Below are 22,647 nucleotides of genomic sequence, written 5' to 3'. Positions count from 1 at the left end.
ATTTTCAGAGAACGTATTTTTTGCTGGTGTTGGAAAAAACATGTATTAAAGCACATTTTTACCACACTTAGTCCTGTGGGTTTCCTGGTCTCTGGGCAGTACACAGGGGTACTTGTAGCAAAGGGGCAGTGCTTGAGACCCTCATGGGTGAGTAGCTGCTATTTATAAACCCCCAATTGGTTGATTGATGGAGGTGGAGTGTAGAAATCTATCAGTATTATTGGGCTTTAGCATGAATCTCTAAATTCTCGAAATCTCTAAATGTAGTAGGATCCCTACGTTGAACTGATGAACAGACCATAAATCAAGTTACCAATGCCAGAAGCAGATATTGTTCTTTTACTGATCATTGTTCATTTAAGCACTTGGGTTTTTATTTAAATACTCATCACTTGCTGTCTTCTTTATGTTCTTAATTTTAAAGGTCAACAGACAGGTGCACACACAAACAATCACACACACACTCACACACATACAAAATGTCTATAAGTATATCACACAGAGTTGTTGAGAGTGAAGTTATGTTTTAGTCACATTTGCATTTGCAATGACATGATATGAATTACTTAGAATTTTGCCTCAGGTAACCTATCAGGTCAAGATATTATAAAGAAAATATTTGTTCTACTAACGTTTGATCAGAATTTAAGGGCAGAGAGGTGATAGGAGAGGCTAAAAATAGTGCTTTCCATTCAGCTTCCAATAGGAATTTTTGGGGAAAGCAAAAACACTGAGTTGGACAACAAAATGTAACCTGAAGTCAGAGCTCACCTCAACATGCAATCCTTTTGTGGTTTCTTGAGAAACTGTCAGCATTTAAAGAATATGTAAACTAATAATGAAAAGGAAATATGAATCTAATGATGTTATTCAGTGACCTGCTTTTAATTTGGACTGCTTCTTTGATTGACTGAGACAAGACTGTCTGAAACCTTTTGATGTGAAGGCCATTTCAGGGCCACAGACTATATGCTGTAAATTTGCTATCTTCATGAATGTCAGCCATACCACAGCCATCCCTTGTACAAAGCAATATCCTAAAGGTGCATAAAAAGGACTTTTGGAGAATTATACATTTTTCAGCAGGGTTTACAGACCTGAGGTGCCATATTATAAATTTTAGGTCATACTTTTGCAGTTAGGGTGGCTCAAAACCTTTTTTCTTTAGGTCTCAAGATTTCAGTCCAGGGTTAAACAATTTAGGTAATCGGAATCGGAAGGCTTGCCATGCCCGGGGCTTACACACTGAATATTCTGCATCTTGCATTAACGTCAGCTGTACTGAACAGGAGGAATAGTCACAGGTCATCTATTCCCTGTGAGTTCTAATCACAGTTCCACTGACCACGGCAGTAAACTATCATTGTGGTTCTCTTCGAAGGTCATTTACTGACCTAATTGAATACAAATCCTTCCAGTTTCCCTCAAAAAAACACTTTCCCATATGACACCGCCTTCCACTTTATTGATGACATTGAGCTGTGCAGTTGCAGCGGTGACCCAGGATGCCTGCACCCACCGCATGGCAGGCAACGTTAATGATAGCATCACACATGGCATCACCAAACCCAGTCCTTAATGGCATTGATGTGTCCAGTTTTCACATGCCCTGCAGCGATATAAAATCATGTTCTCTCTATGAAGTCACAGTTCTCTGGTTTCTCACATAACAGTCCTACATCAAAATGCTTTGATTGTTCACATAACTGACATGGCTGGTGGGCTATGTAAGCAAACGACAAGCTGTCTCGTATTGTCTCTGGAGCGCTATTGTTTGAAATGTGTGGTGTGTTTGCCTGCTTTTATTAATTTGTCTGTGTTGGTGTCATATGAGCTCAAGTGCAAGCTCAAAACATGACTCAGACCGCAGCCTTGTCTGTTTACAGACCCTTCCTAAAACTTTGAAAAAAAAAGTAAACCATACTGAAAACAGTGAGTGAAGAGTGCTAAATTGTTAAAGAACACTTCTTCAGAATGCAAAAGGATTGTAATATCATAAAATACTTCTTCTCATTTTAAATTTAATTGAACACTTATAATTTACATTATGCATTCATTGATAAGCTCCATTCTGAATGGGGTGCATTAGATTACTTTCCTAGAACAAGTTGCAAAACGTTTTAATGTAGAAGGTTATTGCAGCTCATAACATTATTGAAGTTAATGGCCAAAATTCTAAATTTAAGCCAGATAACAAATACGGGGATGCACTCAAATGGTACACTGGAGGAAAACATAATGACCCCTTTAGTAATGCCACCTAATCTGTACTCTAATGGCTGATTCTCTTTGGGACAACCAATGGAAGGATGTAGTAATTTTCTACATTTCCCGTAGTTCATACTGTCTGCAGGTGGAGGTCCTCTTTGTCATACAGTACAGGTATACAAATTATGTGGAAGTTTCTGGGCAAACATTTAATTGTGCCCATTGTCTGCCAGGGATGGAGGGACAGTGTGTGAGGTGTGGTGCTTCTCTTTCCCAGGAGGTATGTCTAATGCCATTACTGCTCTGTCTATGTTTCTCCCTGCAGTATTCCTGGAAGCTTGTCCACCCCACAGATAAGTTCTGTAACAAGGACTGTCCAGGTACAGCTGAGGAGTATGAGCGGGCCACGCGTTACAACTACACCAGCGAGGAGAAGTTTGCATTTGTGGAGGTTGGTATGTGCTGCCTGGTTTGCCCCAGTCAGGATGCCGGCCACTTAAGATGATGTGGACAATGAAAATGACAAGGATTGTACTAAAACACAGTGGCCCCTTTTAGATGAAACAGAAGAAAGTTCACATATAGAAATGCATCCCAATTATAGCGTACCCTATAAACAGCCATTATTGTTAGCATTATTTCATAGCTGCAGGTCACATGTTTATTGTGTTGCCCAATGGACATTTATATGCATTACCTCTGGAATTTAGTTTCCTGTTTACACACCTAGCTCTGAAGTGTTGGTGTCAGGTGTGAGTTTGGTTTCACACACATGGCATCGGTTTGTATATAACACATTACACACTGAGATAAGCACTCCTCTGGAACGTATGAGGTGGGTTTCTCTTGCCTCTGTGGTGTAAGGCCCATGTTGTACCCCTGCCTCCTACATTTAGAGTTCAGATTCCACGCTTAGCTCTGGAGTGAAAGGTGAGGATCGAACACTAGATTCTGGAGTACAATGTTTGGGCTGCGCCTTGGATTCTGAAACGTGAGGTTGTGTTGCACTGCTTTCTTTGGAGTATAAGGGCTTAACTACACACCTGCTCCTGGAGTGTAATTGCTAGATTGAATGAGTGAGTGAATGAGTACATATATAATGCAACTGGGCTCTTAGCACAGTAAAGCCAGAAGTGTAATGGTGGTTTGCACCCCTACCTCTGTAGTTTGAGGATTTGGTTGTACATTTTGGTTGGAAGCTTTAAGAGATATGTTACATACTTGTATATTTCAAGTGTAATGCCTAGATTACACTGTAAGGTATGAAGTGTGGCATTCAACCAGAATGTCTAAGTTTTAAATATCATACTATGACACTTTTGTTGCCAAATTAATAACTATCAAAACATTTTGAAGGTAAGTATATACAGGTATAAAATACAGTTGCAATTATAGTACAAATAGGAAACAACATGCATTAAGATACATAGTGACTCAGTTAGAAGCCCAATGATGAAGTGTGCCACGTTTTCAATATGGGTGAGGGCCTTAAATTTACCAGAAACCAACCGGCTTGACTGAACAGATAAGAGACCTTTACAAAATCTGGCTTTTTTTGTGTCTATTGATATTGTTGGAGGAGGAAGGTCCAGGCATATTACCTCTATCACCTTTATTGTATACAGAGTCAGGTTGCACACATAGCTATGTGGTAAGGATCAAGTTAGACACATAGCATTGGTACTTACTCTCCTTTCTTAGCTGTTATCTCGTCTGTCATGGTCTGCATTATGTCTTACGTTATTTATCTGATAACTGCTATCCTATTCCCTCTTTGTTGTCTCTACCCTTTTCTGCTCTCTTGTATTTCCGCCCTCTCTCCCATTTGTGTTTGTTTCACTGTTTCTCTGCTGCATGTGCTCTTCACTGTTAGCTCTTTGTTTCCTTGTTGCCTCTTTAATTCTCTGCTGCCTTCTCTGTTTATCTTGCCCCTTCTCAGTCATCTCTTACTTTCTCGGCTGCCTCTACCTTTCTCTGTAGAATTAACCCTTTTTTCATATCTCTTCTCTGCTCTGTCTCCTCTTTGCTGTGCCCACTCATCTCCAGTCTATCTTACACTATTGCTGTGTTATACTTTTGTGATACCTCTTCTTTTTTTTAATGGTTGTATAAATGTATGCTCGTTCACCTATTCGTTCACCTATTCTCTGCTGCCATTTCTTTACTGTTTTTACAAGTGGTCTTTCACAATTTCACAAGCTACTTTGCTGTCTTCTATCCCGCCCATTCTTTACTGTTTTTCTAGTTTACCTCTGTCTCTCCACTTCACTGCTTCGCTTTGTTTGCATGTTCCCCTTACATACTATCACATATTCTCTCTCTTACCTCTCTTTCTCTGCCGTTGCTTCCAATATCTGATATCTCCCCATTTTCTGACATCTCTTTTCTCTCCCATCCTCTGTTGTTTCTCCCTTTTTCTTCTGCTGCTTCTCCCCTTCCCTTCTTTGACCCCCAGTATTTGTTGTCTCATATCTTCTTATCTGTCTCTTCTCCTCTGATGTCCCACCGTCTTGTGTTATCTCTCCCTTCTGCGTGTTTTGTATTGTGTTTTGTTTGTGAAGTGAATAAAAAAAAATAGTATGTTGAAAACAATTGTTACAGAAGATTGTTATTAAGTTTTTCTATGAGTCTTCTCTGGCTTCTCAACATTGGGTGGCCTATAAGCACCTTCTTCATCTTCTGTTCCTACCATAAGCAGTCTTTCAGATGCAACTATGAGCTCTATCATGTATCTAGGTGGCCATCAGGTAGTCTGCAGTTCCTGCAAGGTTGGTTTGCAAAGGCCTACTTTGAACATTGTTGTCTGAATGCATGATGGTCTCTTGACTGTGTTCCTGTGCTATTCATTCTCTGATGTTCTTCATCATGGGTACCATTTCTCCATACTCCAGGTTATCGCCATGATAAAAGGCTTGCAGGTGCTCATGGGTCGGATGGAAAGTGTCTTTAATCAGGCCATCAGAAACACCATCTACGCGGCACTGCAGGACTTTGCCCAGGTGACCCTGAGGGAGCCTCTCAGGCAAGCCGTAAGGAAGAAGAAAAATGTTCTGATCAGGTGAGCAGAAATAATGGAAATTGCAGAAAGCAGGAGTTCCTGGAATCAGTAGCCAAGCACTTCCTTGGTGTGAATTGTTAATATGGTGTCTGATATCTGGAAATATCTAGAGTCTCTGGAGTTATTAGACATTGGGCACACCTGGAGGGGAGGAATAGCCCAAAAGAGAGGATGGCAGCTCCTACTACATATGAGAGAAATCCATTACTGGGTGTTTGACTGAATTTGGGTGTTAATTATTTTGTTTATAGTAGGTATTTACATGGTGGGGTAGCTGAGCCCTTTATAGAACAGTGTAAATATACCACATGCTGGTTAAATATGCATAATAGAAATTTACAAAAGTGGACAAATAAAACATAGTTTGATCATCAGCAGAGTAGTCCTACATTCTCAGAAATAGTGAAGAATGGTGGGCCTTGCATTCCTGTACCTTATTTGTACACGTATTCAAATTCTATGACTTTCCGTTGTATACAGAGAAAACAAGGGTTTAGTCTCTTGTTTAGATTGTCGGGAGTGGAGGGCAGCCTCAGGTGGAGGAAAAGATCTTGCCCATGGGGGTCAGAAGGTCTCAGAGGTCACAAACAATGCCTGCTCTGGGAGGAGTTGTTCACACCTCCTCCTCCAAGAGGGCAAGTAAGTAAGGAGGTTAAAAGGCCTCTGCCACCTTTGATATGCTACCCAAGGCTTCCCCAGACAGGGGAGATGCCACCCCCTGCACTGGGTCCATGTGGCACCAGGACAGGTGGGAAGATTAGCTATGCAGGAGCGTGTTGCACTGCCAGGCTGGACACACCTCTAGGGTGAACAACCAGAAGTGAACACAAAGTTAGGAATTCCACCATCTTGTGTGTGGTGGAATTAGAAATCCTGGTACAAGTTGATGCCCTCTCCCCAAAGGAAGTAGTCATCTAGGGGGTGTAGTGACCTCAGGGGTAAATAGCCCATTCGCTACTATCCGTCACTCCCCTAATTTGAGTATTTAGGGGACCCCCTGATACCAGGACTTCAGATTTCGATGGACAGAGAGTAGAGGTGGACAAAGAAGAGTGCTGTCACAAGACCAGAGGAGCAACAACTTACTTGGTGGCAACCCTGCCAGCCTGCCTGCTGCCACTGTGCAGACTTCAAGAAACCTGGAGGGCTGCCAGAGCTTAGCCATTCACCAAAGAAACTCCCTTGAAGTAGAGGAGCAACTCACGAGCAGGCACCAAACAAGCAAGGTCCGGTTCACAGTCCTGCTGCTTACCGGTACCATCAACTATCGATGCCCAGGAAGAGGTTGACGTGCTCCCACAGGTCAGATCTGTCCTCCCTCCAAGAGTGGGGATGCCAGGATCAACCAGAGCCGCACAGCAGCAATACGCAAGGTACCATACCCCTTGCAGCCACCAGGGCTTGTTGTGTCCAGTCTGGACACCAAAGTCTTTGAAGACCAACCTGCATGTCGAGGGATTTCAGGGACAGTGAGACCCACATTGACAGTGGCCCAGCTGTCCTGTTTGCCCCTCTTCAGCAAAAATCAGACAAAGAGAGAGAGTCTCTGACCGCCGCCACCAACACCTCAAATTACCTCTGCACCCTCGCCCTATAGCCCCAGTCCAAGAGGTTTAACAGTGCCAGTGGGGTTTTGAGACCTTCAAAGACTGAGCCGACTCTTGGGTGTGCCTGGACTGACTTTCAGTTGCCACCTGCAGCCTTTTTCATGCTGACCCCCTCCAACCACGAGTGTCTCCAGTACGTGACCCAATGCCAAAAGACACCACTGGACCCGAGCCCCACAGCCCGAATAGAAGTGGACCAAAAGTATCCCTACAAGCCCGAGCATCTCAAGGTTTGAGCCCCTCCCCCCCCACGTGGGTTCACCTGAAATGGCCTCCAAGTCCCTGCTTACAGCCTTTTTCTAACTGGACCAATCTTCATTGAAGTGAATGGGGAACCCAATGCTTTAAAGCAACTCTGCACGCGGCCGCACCAGTGCCACTTGAAGTGGCCTGTTGGTGCTGCCTTGGACCTTGCACCATACTCACCTTAAGCCCAAACAACAATTCCGTAACTCATTTTTAAGTTCCAGAATGCAGTACATGAATTTCCCCCATAGCACAACACTACTGCTGCCTGAAATTGCACTGTCAACTTTTGAAAACTGTAAAAATTAATGTCTTTAAAAATAGTTACCCGATTCTGATGATCTTGGCATCTAAATTCATATAAAAGTTTGTGTTTATTTTTATTAATTGGTGTTGGATTTCTTTATTGAGTGTGTATCTCACTTACTGCCTTTGTGTGTACAATAAATGCTTAGCCCTACACTCTGATATGCCTAAATGCTCGCCCACACTACCACAAAAGAGAGCATTTGGGGTGTCATTTGTGACTCTGTAAACCAGTTGTGGTTTCCCTGGACACTTTACACAGTGTATCTTTGGTCCACTGTATAAAGAGCCAGCTCCCTACGTAGGGTACTCATGTTTGATGGGGGGGGGGGAGGTTTAGAATTGTTCATTTGAATGTATTGATGGCTATGGGGTTTTTTTTAGAAAAGAGGAGAAGCATGAGAGAACTGTGCCGAATATGCCCATGTAGTTGTAGTGGATGTCCTGTAGGACTTGATGATCCTTGGTGTTAAAGACATTTTGATGCGTAAGGCCTGGTCAGAGACCAGCTGACTTGCACTGGACGTGTGCTGGATAGGTCTGAGGGATATTAGAGGGAACAGTGTTTGAAGATATGTGCATAGGACAGAAGGGCACAAAATAGAGCTAAAATGTTGTTGAGTGACACTTTCATGGAAGACAGACAAAAGTGCATTAAACAGGACAGGATGACAAGGTGGATGGCGTTTGAATGGGACAGTTTGGATGACACTGGCTGAGGCAGAGTGTCATTATGTATAAAAAGGTTGAAGGCATCAACTAGGAAATGATGGAGTATTACAATGACCTCTATGGAAGGCACTGTAGTGGATGTTATTGAGGGCAGAGGGCTTGGCACAGTAATGCAAGGATCACATATTATTTGGATAGCACTAAAAGCAGCAATTTCAACTTAAGGAGGACAAAATGTTCCTTTAACCAGATTATAGTGCCTAGAAATTAAATGTGGGTGTTGTTCCCAAAACTGTGCAAGAGGTAAAAAAGTTAGATTAATTGTGTCTAGTACGGCACTGGTCAGGTTGAATCAGATGAAGTAGATTGGGAATGCAGATTTAATTCGGTGGGATCTTGTGTTACATCCCCCAAAACAAAGATATCAGTTCTTGCGCTAACAGGGTATAAATGTTGAAGCTATAAACTAATGCCTTTATACTTTTCTGTGACTTTGTTTTATGGCTGAAAGCTTTACAGTAACTGCCATTCCCATTCCCCTAGTGTCCTCCAAGCAATTCGGAAGACGATCTGTGACTGGGAAGGGAGTCGAGAGCCTTCCAATGACCCGTGCCTCAGAGGAGAGAAGGACCCCAAGGGAGGATTTGATATTAAGGTCCCGCGACGAGCAGTAGGACCCTCGAGCACTCAGGTATGTCCATTACATCCATCTATTGCTTCTCAGCAGAGTAATCACTATTAAATGAAGAGGTGGGTAGCAAAGTACCTTAACCTGTTTCTATGTGCAGTGGAAATTCTTTTGATAAATTAAATCCTTATCAACAGTATTCTTAATAAATGGGTTCATCACTGCATACTCCAGAGTCCATCTGCTTCCCCTTATGAAGTCAAACAAATACAGGAGGAAATGAGAAGGAAGTAAAGAGTGGAGTCAGAAGCTTTGTTCAGACTTCTATCCCCATGGTGGCATGTAGCGCAAGCATATGTTATCCTGAGAGATACCTTTTCCGAGTGCAACTAACCCATCTTTAGAAGAATGAAAAACACACAAAGTATCAATCAGGAAAGGATGGATTTCTGCATTTTCTAAAAAACTATTTACTAAGTTCTCTAGATTAAAAACCCATATTCTGCAGATCAATACATTTCTCAGTCATACATGTGTACCTCACTGAGCCATTCTTCCTGTCATCCTGGGTGACTAAACACCCATTCAAAAACTTCTCGCTTAAAGGGTATTTCTTGGTAATAGGAAAGAGAGGCAGGTGTACCATAGATAGTGGGATCATATGCTCACTGGCAAGTACAAAGTCACATCAACAAAATAAAATAGTAAGAAAAAGCCAATAGATGGGATATTTAGGGACAAATAGAGGGGACAGAATGGGTATTGGTATGGTACCAGAATATCGTTATCAGAATGTAGTCAGAAACAAATATTGGGTACTTAATGTTGTTTACAAAAATGCTGCCACATTGGTGTAATGGATAGAAGGTTTAAACCCAATGGGACAATATTTTTGTAAACAATATTAAGGACGTAATATTTATGTCAGACAGTATATCTGTAGATGGCATTCTGCCCCTGCAGCAGTTAGAGTGCTGACAAAATAAATATGTTTTGCAGGGGAGGGGTTCTCATGAAGGTTTTCTGCTAGCCTGTTTGTGGTGCTTGCTTAGGATTTCATCTAGCATGTTCCAGCTCGCACTATGTAGAATGGCACAGCTCCACAGCAGATAAATCAAATACAGAGCATTATTTATGTATGAGCAGAGCCATCCCTCTCAGCTGCCACCATAGGTGAGTTCCCTATAGAACAAGCCTGCCATACAGACTCAGAACCCCTTTTGAAGGTCAAATCTGTGGGGAAATAAAAAGAAGCATCAAATTGGTCACTCACGGGGAATCTGCTGCAGTTAATGCTGCGATTTCACAGGAGGAATCTCAGACTTGTCTTAGGGGCTAATTTAGAGTTTGGTGTTCAGATTACTCCACCACAAATGTGACAAAGTACCCTGCCTGCCAAACTGACGATCCACCCTCCTCATTTAGTCAGGTGGAGCGTAAATATTCAGTTGACAAAGCCCTAGTTGGCTCAGTTGACGGAATACTTTCCGTCTTGTTTTTGTCTTTGAAGAAGTCTTGTAGTCACGAGGCTGGTGACTCCTCCTTCAGTGGGCAGTGTGCATTTGGCTTCGGCTTCATCGTTAGATTGTTTTTTTTCCGCCATTGGGTTCGGATGTGACTTGCTGCGCTCCGTATCGGAATCATTCTCGATGGTATTGTCTCAATCGCGTGCCTTCGATGCGCACCCTCGACAACTTCCATTACTCTTCGACGCCTGCAAACCTTGACGTGGGCCGTTGGGCCTACCCGTGCCGATAAAGACGGACGTTGATGGAACGGACTCCATTTAAAAAATGTCCACAGGGTTGGGCTAAATTTCAACACTCGGACCTCCATCCTGTCTGCATTCTGTGCCTCTCTCCTGAAAATCGAAAGGACAATTGTGAAGCTTGCCTCTCATTTAAATCAAAGAAGACCATCCGGGATCGTCGAGCTTGACGCCGTGACATGCAGCGAGGCACAGGTTCCATTCCGGACATCTTCCATCCAGGTCCCGACAACCTTCCGGAGCCAGAAGAGGTTCCGCACTCCGAAGCAGACGTCTCCAACACCGAAGATGACATCGCCCCGGCTCAAAGAGACGTGAGTACTAAAACCCCGGCCTCGGCCAAGCCCACACCAATTGCACCAGTAACACCTTCGCCTTTGCGCTCAGGTTCACACCGTACTAAAACTTTGAACGCCCCGCCCCCGAGCCCGGCACCGAAGGACAAACAAAAGCCAGCCGGCTCAACCAACCATCCGGTACCAAAAAACTACCCTCTGCACTAAAGGCCCAGCAGGCCGAGTTGCCACTCCTCTTACGACGGCACCGGCGAAGCACTCGGCACCGAAATCTATAAAAGATTCCAAGCACCGAAACACTCCAGTAAATCATGGGAACCGAAGCAACTCGATAAAGCATCGACGCCGAAGCTGCCGGATAAACCACCGGCACCAAAACAGCCGGATAAAACCTCGGTCCCGAAGCAAACAGAGAAATCTTCGGCACCGAAGCACACCGAAAAGACTTTGGTACCATCAAAACACAAAGCACCAAAAATTTCGAAACCGGGTAAAGCTGCTATACCGGACAATGTCCCAAAACATCCAAAAGCAGCTCCCAAGGAATCTTCGATGCCAAGCAAGTCTGTTCAGCCCGAAGAGCTTTTCTTCCTGGATCCAAAGCAGACTACTATATTTATTCACCCAAAGACTGGTCATATAGTCACCAAGCCATCTACAAAGAGGAATCCAGAACATTTCCCAAAAATTCCAGTTCCTCCAAAGAAAATCCATATAGCTACTAACACTTCACCACCACCTTCACCTCCACCACCTATTAACCCTAATTTAATTATTCCACCACTGTACTCTCCAGATTTACAGGATAGTGAAGTTTCACAGGGGCATGGACAATTAGATGAAGACATAATGCCATTAGGTCCTGATAATTCACCACAGGAAACAGACCCATGGCATAAGTATAACACTGAGCCAATGCACGTAAAAGGGCAAACTCCCAAGGGTCAGGTGACACACCACCTCCTGACAAAGAATCTAAGTTATTAGACACATCAGGTAAACGTATGGCGTCTCAGGCTGCGAATTCATGGAAAATAGCAAACACACTAGCCCTTCTAGCAAGATATGATAGGGCTCACTATGATGAGCTAGAGAAGCTCACTCAACATCTGCCCCCAGAATATAAGGACAAAGCTGATGATCTTGTACAGGAAGGCAGACTTATTACTAATACCTCAATCAAATGTGCTCTGGACGCAGCAGACACCGCGTCACGTGCTATAATTACTAGTGTTCTGCTACGTAGACACGCCTGGCTCAGGGTGTCTGGGTTTAAGCAACAATCCCTGCAAAATACAACCCTAAATCAACCATTTGATCAAGAGCACCTTTTTGGACCTGCAGTTGATGCATCTCTAGAAAAAATAAAAAAAGACACAGAAACAGCAAAGTCTATGGGAGCCTTACAGTCATCATCTGCCAGAGGCTCCTTTCGTCGCTCCTTTTATAGAGCAGGTTTCAAAACCAATACGTCAGAACACCCTACATCTTCCTATAAAAGTCCCAACCAGGGCTCCTTTTCTAGGGGATACAATAGAGGAGGTTACAGAGGTAACAACAATAAGGGTAGAGGCAGAGGTAATAACACCCACAACTAACATTAAGCAGTGACTTCCCTACGATTCCCCCCGATCATCCCACTCCTTTTGGGGGACGCATCTCACAGTTCCTACCTGTCTGGAATTCCATCACAACAGACAGGTGGGTAAGACAAATTATCCAGTATGGTTATTACCTGGAACTCACTTCTACACCCCCCAACATTCCTCCAAGACAGCGTCCAATGTCATTAGAACATCTACCGCTCCTCAAACAGGAAGTCGTGGCAATGTTACAAAAAGACGCAATAGAGCCAGTTCCTCTACTTCATCAAGGGACTGGATTCTACTCCCTTTATTTCCTAATCCCAAAAAAGGACGGCTCTCTAAGACTAATTCTGGACCTCAAACCTCTACACTTTAACATTCAATCAGACCACTTCCACATGGTCACTTTACAACAAGTGCTTGCACTACTGCAGCAAGGCGACTTTCTCTCCACTATAGATCTAAAAGACGTCTACTTCCACATTCCAATACATCAATCTCACAGGAAATATCTCAGATTTGTGGTAGATGGTCAACACTACATGTTCAAGATGCTCCCATTCAGAGTCACCACAGCACCCAGGGTTTTCACCAAATGCCTCGCGGTGGTTGCAGCCCATCTCAGAACACAACAAATGCATGTGTTTCCCTACCTAGACGATTGGCTCATAAAAGCAAACTCCCAAAACAGCTGTGTTCAACACATACTTCAAACAATACAGTTGCTTCACAGTCTGGGATTCACAGTAAATCTAGCCAAATCCCATTCCAAACCGTCTACAATGCAACAATATCTAGGGGCAACAGTGAATACTCTCACAGCACTAGCATATCCCAATCCCATCAGGATAAATGCTGTACAAACACTAGTTCGAAGATTTCAACCACAACACACTCTACCAGCAAGAATGTTCATGCAGATAATAGGAATGATGGCATCTTGCATTTTTCTCCTCCCTCATGCAAGACTGCAAATGCGCCCATTACAAGAATGTCTAGCACGTCAGTGGAACCAGGCTCAAGGTCAACTAACAGATCTGGTGTTAGTGGATGACCGCACCCATCGCTCTCTGCAGTGGTGGACCACAACAAACCTTGCCAAAGGACGGTCGTTCCTCAAGCCAGTTCCACAACTATTGCTAACAACAGATGCATCGCTCACCGGCTGGGGAGCACATCTTCAAAACCATACCACTCAAGGTTTATGGACCCCTCAACAAAAGCAATTCCACATCAACTACCTGGAATTATTGGCAATCTCTCTAGCATTGGAGTCGTTTCATCCGCCACTCCTAAACAAAGCTGTCCTAATCCGTACTGACAACATGACAGTAATGTATTACATACAAAAACAGGGGGGGCACACTCTCTCCAGTTATCCCATCTAGCACAAAGCATCTGGAGGTGGGCCATTCCATGAAACATATACCTTCTAGCAGAACATCTACCAGGAGTACACAATCAAATAGGCGATCTGCTCAGTCGTCAAACACAACAGATCCACAAATGGGAACTTCATCCTCGAGTTCTTCTTCCATTCTTTCAGATGTGGTGACAGACAGACATAGATCTGTTTGTCACACACCAAAACACAAAATGCTCAAACTTCACATCCAGGCATCCACACCCATTGTCCAAAGGCAATGAGATACGGATGAACTGGTCAGGCAAATTTGCTTACACTTTTCCGCCTCTCCCACTCATTCCATTGCTAGTGAGGAACCTTAACAGCATTCCCTTACAATGATCCTAGTTGCTCCAACATGGGCAAGGCCACCATGGTTCACAACTCTGTTGCAGCTATCAGTCGTACCTCTCTCCCAAGTTTCTCACTCAGAACCATGGAGAGATAAGACACCCAGATCCCAATCAGCCCAACCATATGATCTGACTCCTGAAATCCTAGAGTTTGGCTTCCTCAATCTTCCACCAGACTGTATGAACGTTATCAAAGAGGCTAGCCGCCCTACAACAAGGGCATGCTATGCTGCAAAATGGAAAAGGTTTGCCACTTATTGCTCTCACAATAAAATTGACCCATTGGCTGCTTCCATTCAAACATCATCTGTTACCTTTTGCATCTACAACAATGTAACCTAGCGTATACAGCCATATGATTACATTTAGCTGCCATAGCGGCCTACTTGCCAAACAGACAACATTTGTAGTTGTTTAGAGTTCCCCCAATTAAAGCTTTTATGGAAGGGCTTTAAAGGATAATCCCACCAAGAGCTCCACCCTCCCCAGTGTGGAATCTCAATATAGTCCTTATCAGACTAATGGGTCCTCCATTTGAACCTCGACACAAATGTGAACTACAGTACCTTACTTGGAAAGTAGCATTTTTAGTCGCCATCACATCTCTCAGAAGAGTAAGCGAACTCCAGGCATTAACCATACAAGAACCATTTTTACAAATCCATCATAACAAAGTGGTTCTTAAAACAAATCCAACATTTTTACCCAAAGTAGTGTCTGCCTTCCATCTAAACCATTCTGTTGAACTACCAGTATTCTTCCCTCAACCAGACTCAGTGGCAGAGAGAGAGCTACACATTCTTGATGTTAAAAAAGCATTACTCTATTACATCGAAAGAACAAAACCCTTTAGAAAAACCAAACGTTTCGTAGCTTTCTCCCCACCTCATAAAGACAATCCTATATCTAAAACAGGAATTGCAAGGTGGATTGTAAAATGCTTACAGATATGCTACCTTAAAGCCATACGCACATTAACCATTCCCCCTAGAGCTCGTTCTATACGCAAACTAGGGGCATCTATGGCATTCTTAGGGAACATTCCCCTAGATGACATATGCAAAGCAGCAACTTGGGCCACAACACAAACCTTCACTAAACACTATTGTGTAGATGTGCAAGCAAAACAACAAGCTAGTGTGGGCCACGCTGTATTAAAAACACTTTTTCAAACTACTGCAACAGATACAGGTAGCCACCGCTAAGGAGGATACTGCTATATAGTCTATGCATAAGTGTACAATCTGCAGCTCAAATGCCTCAAACAGAAATTGCTACTTACCAGTATGCATCTGTTCTTGGCATGTAGAGCTGCAGAGTTGTACATGCCCACCCTCGTTCCCGGATACCTCTATCTGATCCAGTATTATCTTAATTAGATACATCACGCATGGACACCTTTCTATTACTCACTACTTCATCTAACCCTACTGGCAAAACAATCTAACGATGGAGCCGAAGCCCATGCGCACTGTCCACGAAGGAGGAGTCACCAGCCTTGTGACTACAAGACTTCTTCAAAGACAAAAACAACATGCAAACATCTGAGCCCAACACCAGATGGTGATCTATGCATAAGTGTACAACTCTGCAGCTCTAAATGCCAAGAACAGATGCATACTGGTAAGTAGCATTTTCCTTTCTGTCTGTCCCCGGCAGAAAAACCTACTGATAAGGGACAGGAAAAAAAGCTAAAGAGAGCTCCACACACCTGGGGAAATCTCCTACAGTGTGGGGGTCATTAATGTTTTCTTTTTTTAAAACAAAGTTTTGAAAAGCTTGACAGCCGGCCGTCATGGTTGATGGTACCTTCCATCAAATTTTTTATACCTTGATAGGAACTGCTGTGACTGTGGTTCCTATCAATATGCAGAGTCATCTTAAGGGCTGGTGGACAACTCACAATTCAGTGGATTAGATGTTCGTCAGGACGACGGGGTCAAGTACTCCATTGCCCTGAGGGTACATAATCCACCTGCCAAACTCTAAATTAAGCCCTTAATTACAATCCTGTCACCTCTATCTGTGGATCTAAGTCGCTGAAGTACTGAAGATTGTACCTAGAACTGCCTATTGTTATCAACAAAGAGATCTCTGCACTGTGCCTGGATCATAGTGACTGTTGCAATCAATCATTTTAATTTAAGCTGTACATGGTGAGGACAATGCTTGAATCTCTCATCGCTGACAAAAGTGGTTCCAAGAAGACTCTGAGGAGCAGCTTGGATGGGCCCATCGTTCTGGCTATTGAGGAGTTCCACAAGCATTCCTTCTTCTTCACACACCTGCTGAACTGTAGTGGTGAGTGTGAAAACTTCCAATGCTCTTTCAGAGCTATTTCTCCTCTAGATGTCTTTTTCCAAGTTTGAGACTGTTCTGTGTCTTTTCAGAGGCCCTGCAGCAGTGCTGTGACCTGTCGCAGCTTTGGTTTCGGGAATTTTTCCTTGAGCTGACTATGGGCCGGCGGATTCAGTTTCCCATTGAGATGTCCATGCCCTGGATTCTTACCGATCACATACTGGAGACCAAGGAGCCTTCTATGATGGAGTACGTGCTCCGGGGCTGAAGACTGGTGGATGGGGTGCTTTGATCTCAAATGGGATCCTGCTTCTTCAATAGTTGTTGCATCCTTTGTAATTGAAAATAAGTTGAGAAAGGGGCTCCTAGGTTATCGATGGAGACTTTTGTTGTAATTGGAGATAGGGCATCAATACAGCAATCATGTGCAACACGATGCAACACTGCTGATGTGTTCCTCAAATTTAGGTTAGCTTGTATAATATGTGTAAAAAAAGAGAAAACGTTTCTGTGATCTTCAAGGCAGAACCTCTACAGGATATCCAGTGTGCTGGTGTATGATATGCTCTCAATAACCTGTTTTTCCTTTCCGAAGGTATGTCTTGTACCCTTTGGACCTGTACAATGACAGTGCCTACTATGCTTTGACCAAGTTCAAGAAACAATTCCTCTACGATGAGATTGAGGCAGAGGTATGTCTTTGCCACAGATGCAGAAAATCTAAATTCTATCCACAGATCTCTGCTGTTTAGTTTTAATAAAAATAGGAGTGAGGGGATATGAGAGAATGAGAAACTTCTGAAAGATAGGAGAAAGAGAAATAAGTTGAAGACTGCTGGAGATGTGTCCTTATAAAGAGCTTGAGTCCTCTGTTGTACTTGAAGGAAGGTTTGTCTTCTGGGTCCAGGAGTGAGTGCATCCTTATGTTTTCCCCTGGTTGTTGTTATACAGCCATGCCCAGTGTTTTATGTGTCCAGCTACCATCTTGGGCATCAATCCCATCCTATGGCACTTCCCATGCTGTGGGGCTAGCTAGCACTTTGTTCTTCTGCCTTCATACAGGTTCATTTGTGATTTCTTGACTTCACTCTGGAAATATTGCTTCTGGGCTGAGTCCTTAAGACTTCCCATTGTCATCTGATGTGCTATTAGACCTTTCTTGGTCCTTGGAGGTGTTTCTCAATATTCACCGGGTCCTGGGTTGTGTCATTTAGCCTTCTTCATGTCCAATGATGAGTTGTTAGGATGTTGTAATCCCAGGGATTGTTCCTTCACGTTTTTCAATGTCCTCTGATTTGCTGTTGCCCTCTTTAGCTTCAGAATGTGTTCTTTAGCGTTCTCTTATTCCCGAGATATGTGTCTACAGCTTCCCAAGTTATGTTAGGTCCTGGGATGTGTTCTGTAGCCTGCCCAGATCCTTGTAAGAGGTAAGTCAGCTTTCCCAAGCTTCTGGGAGATGTGTTCATTGGCCTTCTCCTTGTCATTTATCTTCCTAGCACGTATTTATTTCCTGGATTAGTCCCTCAGCATTCCCCAGGTCCTGAAGTGTGTCATTTACTCTTGTCTTGGAGCTTGAATGAGTGGGCCATCTGCCTTCTCCAAGGACTAGTGAGACTTCACTTGCTTTTTTCTAGTGTGTTGTGGTTTGTAATTCATTTAGTAGTAGTGGGATGTACATTTTCAGCACCCGCTAGGGAATAGTGTTGTATACTTCTCTCTTCTTCAGGACTCTGTATCCTACACATTCTCTTTGATTCTAGTGCAGTATTTCCTTTAGCATTTCTTGGATTTTAGAGTAGTGTGTTTTGAATCTTTATTTGAGTACTCAGCTGTGTCATTAGGTTATTGCATGTTCCTGTCGATTGTCCTTTTCTCTAGTCTTGGATGCTTTGGTTAGTCTTTCCATAATCTTTTGCAGGGTTTACTGGTTTGTGGTTCTTCTTTCCTTTAGTTACTGAAATGTGCCATTCCCTTTTTATGTGAGTTTTGCTCTGATCCTTCCCCGGTATACTGTGGCATCTCCTCTACTGTTCCTGTCGATTGTCCTAAGTGCTAAGGTGTGTCCTAAGTGCTAAGGTGTGAATTATCGCACCTAATGGCCTTGGCCCTCTGTTAGTGCACTTTACAAGCTCTTTGGAAAGTATAAGAGAAGAATGATGCATTGCTTATTTCAACTGATCTGTATTTATTGCTATTCTCCTAGGTAAACCTGTGTTTCGATCAGTTTGTTTACAAGTTGTCGGATCAGATCTTTGCCTACTACAAAGCTATGTCTGGCAGGTAAGTGTGTCCTAGCCTTGTGTGTATGAGAAAGATAAGGAAAGTGTGGGAATAGAATGTAGTTTGTTTTTGAAGGAAGAACCACAGGATGAGTGCATTGTCTCATTGTGGGAGAGCTACAAGGGGTTATCCAAAACCAGACTATGTAATAAGGGCAAGGCACCAGACAGTGTAGAGTGGACCATGAACCGAGTGATAGTGTTAAAGTCCCTGGGGTGATGATGAGGACGATGCATGCCAAGCCCTGGGGATGATAGTGACTGTGATTATTTATTGTAAGGCACTAGGCCTCATATTGAAATGCAGTGTGTGATAACCTTGGCCCAGTAGTTCATGCCTGAATCATCAGTAGAATGATCTGTATATTGAGACCCCACGACTTTGCCTGGATCCTGGTCATGATGGTCTCGCTCCTTTTACTACAGTGTCCTGCTGGACAAACGGTTCAGAGCAGAGTGTAAGAACTATGGAGTGATCATACCCTACCCACCATCCAACCGTTATGAGACGTTACTGAAGCAGCGACATGTCCAGGTATGTCAGGATAGGATCCCAAGCGCACTGAACACACAATTTTTTTGACATTTTGTGCTCTCACTGCACATTCATTTTGCCTTCTTTCATTCCATCTCCCTTCTCTTTCAGCTGTGCCTTTCTTCCTTAATTTCTTTTGCTCTCTTTCTTGACGTTCATTTCTACAGCTGCTGGGTAGATCCATTGACCTGAACCGACTCATCACCCAGAGAATCTCTGCTGCCATGTACAAGTCTCTGGATCAGGCCATCAGCCGCTTTGAGAGTGAAGATCTGACATCTATTGTGGTATGAATGCCGGAGATAATCTCTTGGCCATATGAATAACTAGGAAACAGGATCAAGAATTTGTTTCTCTTGCTTTTTGGCCGTTGGTTGACTTTAAAGCACCATGGGGAGACAAACCTGTTGGTGCAGTTCTCATAGTGGCCCTGTGATTGAGCAGCCAGCCACGCACATGGCGTAATTCTGGGAGAGGTTCAGTGGATTAGCTGTCAGACATAGCCCATTGCTCTGTTTAGTTCAGTTTAGTGTGATGCCTAGATTCCCAAACCAACAGACATGACCACAGCTGAAACAGATTAGGTTTGGGGTCTAAAGATTTGAACCCCCACAGTGAACCTGCTCAACCACATCACATGTACTTACTGGGGCTGGCCATCAGACAAACCACACAGAAGCTCTTTTTTGTGCAAACCTACACCCAGTGACCAAGCCTAACTGGCCAACTAATTGATGAATATTTTCTATATAAAACCACAGAACAAAATATAGCACATTTTTGATCTCCAGAACACAACAAATTCCAATCACAACACCACTCTTACTCATCAAGGCCATGTTTGTCTTGGGGCACTTACCAGATGGTCCATTTGGGAAACACCACATTCATATATAGGCTCTGTATAGAACAGTGCTAAGAGGCCAACTAATTGCTATATGTGCAATATATAGAAACTTCAGTAACTTAACTCACTTCTAGGAGATGTTCAGTTGTTAATTTTCATTTGTAAGATCTGGCCTTGCAGCTCAATTTGAGTTTTGAGAGGTAGTGATGTTATTCAGTGATGAAACTGTTGTCATGTCTTAGGTATTGTTGGTACCATAGCTCAGTGGTATAGCTCAGTGACACTGTGCCTTGACGGGGGACAGACCATCTGGGTGACTCTTGACTCTGTAGTGGGAAGCAGGTCCAAGGGAAAGTGGTGAAATGGTTCAGTTTCTAATGCTGGTAGTGTCAAACAACTGGTTATTTCATGGCTTACATGACATTGGTTCTTACTCGTGCAGGAGTTGGAGTGGCTGCTGGAGATCAATCGGCTGACACACCGCCTCCTCTGTAAACACCTCACTTTGGACAGCTTTGATGCCATGTTCCGAGAAGCCAATCATAATGTCTCTGCTCCCTATGGGCGCAACACCCTGCATGTCTTCTGGGAGCTCAACTTCGACTTTCTGCCGAACTACTGCTACAATGGCTCAACCAACAGGTGGGTGCAGGGCTGCCCACAAAAGCTAGTCGTACTGCAGACGCTGGCTTATTACTGCCCCTGAACATCTGTGACTCCAGACAAGTTTGGGACTTCCTGTGTAGGCCAGCGGTACCCCAAACAGACCCTCAGTGCTGCTGGAGAGACCAGTTCTCCAAACACATACAGGTGGAAACCAAGCATATTGCAGTCACTCACTCACTAGTGCCTCAAGAGATCCAGAATGTCCATACACACACAGACACTCACACACGCTTGCACTCTCAGCACTGTGATTAAACATTCACCAATGACTCAGACATTTTAGGAGTGCCACAAAGACACTGTATTGCCCATGGATTTGATGAGTGTGAGGAAATGCGCTGTATTATATGGTGTTGTTGTGTGGCCTCAGCATGTAATACACTCACAATACCATCTTTGATCCAAGCATGCTTGTTTTTGAAACTTTTAGTTCAACCGTGGGTTTCTGTTGGTTCGAGCAACAAAGCTTAAACAAAGGAACATTTGTAAAGCATTTAGAAGTACCAGAACAAGGAAATAAGAAAGGCAATAAAAATGAAAGAAATCCAATACCCAATTTATATAAAAATGAATCTTATGTTTATGAAGTTTTAGACACCAAAATTAACAAAATCTGCAAGAGGGTATTTGAGATATAGATTTTAAGTAAACAATAAAACAGTGCTTTATACACAAAATTCTAACAAGCATTGGTAAGCAGAAAGTTTGGAAACTTTGTAAAACGTTTATAAAGTTGTGTTTGAGGCTCACTGGTTAGAGGCGGCAGACCCAGAAGCAGAGGACGGCCCGGGACCAGGGTTCAATCCCCGACGCAAGGCAGGGTCGTGAACCAGGGTCAGCAGACTCGATAATTCTCGCCTCAGTGCCTACTCTAACCAGGGATCACACTCGGCACCTCTGGGCATTAGCTTGCCTCATCTCCACAACGGCCCCCCACAAACGCCGGGGATGCCTGGTTTCACCTTGGAGATATCCAGGAGGGAACATCTCACAAGGAAAACCAGGACGGGTTCCCCAGCGGTCTATAGCGCCAGGACGCCTCCAGGTGGCAGTGCGGTTTACAAGACACACACATTACATTACTACACCTGCCCGGTTTTGCAACCAACTACAGTGGAGGCAGTTACCATGTCACCAAAGCAGTCTCAAATCCAGTTCCTAGCTCTATGGGTGAACTGCCATAGACCTCAATGGTGTGGTCCTGATAAAAGGGACACAGGATGCTGAAGATGCTGTAAAATGCTGAGGATGCTGATGCAGTTGATGAGGGGTTTTCTAGGGTCACTCCATGGTCTTTGTGGGGTGACTTTGGCCACAAGAGTCAGTGTCCTTCGAAGACATCTTTGGTTCAGCAAAAGTCCAATGGCCATTGGACTACTGGTCTCCGGTAACAGTAAAACTAGTGGTTCCCTTTGGTGAAGGCTAGCGTCCGTCTTAGATGACCAAACCACACTCCAATGAGTCTCCGAGGTCCAATAGCCTTGGGCCCAAATATTGGGTGTCGGTGATCAGTCTCCTGGGCCACTGTAAAACGAGCAACAGAGTGGCAACTTTTTAAAAGTTGTATTTACATGAAAGTTACACTAACTTCGAGTTGAGCATTAGGTCAGGTTTAATGCGATTATTTTGATACCTTGAAGTACCCACTTTAGTATTTCCATTCAGAAGTTACGACAGCTGAGTTGTCAATGTGTAACCCCAATCACCAAAAGGGGCTACTAGCCTTTCAACAGTAAGAATGTCAATTTGGGACTTTTATAGTTCGGACATATAAAATGCATGTCCTACTTTTTAATATACAGCACTCTGCCATAGGACTCAATAGGCCTGCTGTAGGGGTAACATATATGTTATAAAGGAGGTTTGGGCTTACCCATTAGTTTAAATGG

At 43.6% G+C, this 22,647-nt stretch overlaps 1 protein-coding gene across 2 annotated transcripts in view; it reads left to right on the top strand.

Moving 5' to 3' along the window:
- Nucleotides 1-22,647, top strand: part of CYFIP2 (cytoplasmic FMR1 interacting protein 2) — a 158,342-nt gene that overhangs the window by 70,299 nt on the left and 65,396 nt on the right. For both annotated transcript variants that reach the window (XM_086931227.1, XM_086931226.1), the window contains exons 13-22: nucleotides 2,534-2,659; nucleotides 5,100-5,266; nucleotides 8,641-8,788; nucleotides 16,281-16,434; nucleotides 16,524-16,680; nucleotides 17,027-17,123; nucleotides 18,635-18,711; nucleotides 19,137-19,245; nucleotides 19,413-19,532; nucleotides 20,535-20,734. In XM_086931227.1, coding sequence (XP_086787353.1) covers nucleotides 2,534-2,659; nucleotides 5,100-5,266; nucleotides 8,641-8,788; nucleotides 16,281-16,434; nucleotides 16,524-16,680; nucleotides 17,027-17,123; nucleotides 18,635-18,711; nucleotides 19,137-19,245; nucleotides 19,413-19,532; nucleotides 20,535-20,734 — 1,355 coding nt within the window. The remainder of the gene's footprint in view (nucleotides 1-2,533; nucleotides 2,660-5,099; nucleotides 5,267-8,640; nucleotides 8,789-16,280; nucleotides 16,435-16,523; nucleotides 16,681-17,026; nucleotides 17,124-18,634; nucleotides 18,712-19,136; nucleotides 19,246-19,412; nucleotides 19,533-20,534; nucleotides 20,735-22,647) is intronic.

The sequence above is a fragment of the Lissotriton vulgaris genome, chromosome 7 (genome assembly GCF_964263255.1).
Source record: "Lissotriton vulgaris chromosome 7, aLisVul1.2, whole genome shotgun sequence".
Classification (NCBI taxonomy): domain Eukaryota; kingdom Metazoa; phylum Chordata; class Amphibia; order Caudata; family Salamandridae; genus Lissotriton; species Lissotriton vulgaris.
The sequence above is the reverse complement of the archived record's forward strand: the minus strand, read 5'-3'. Positions and strand labels throughout refer to the sequence as shown.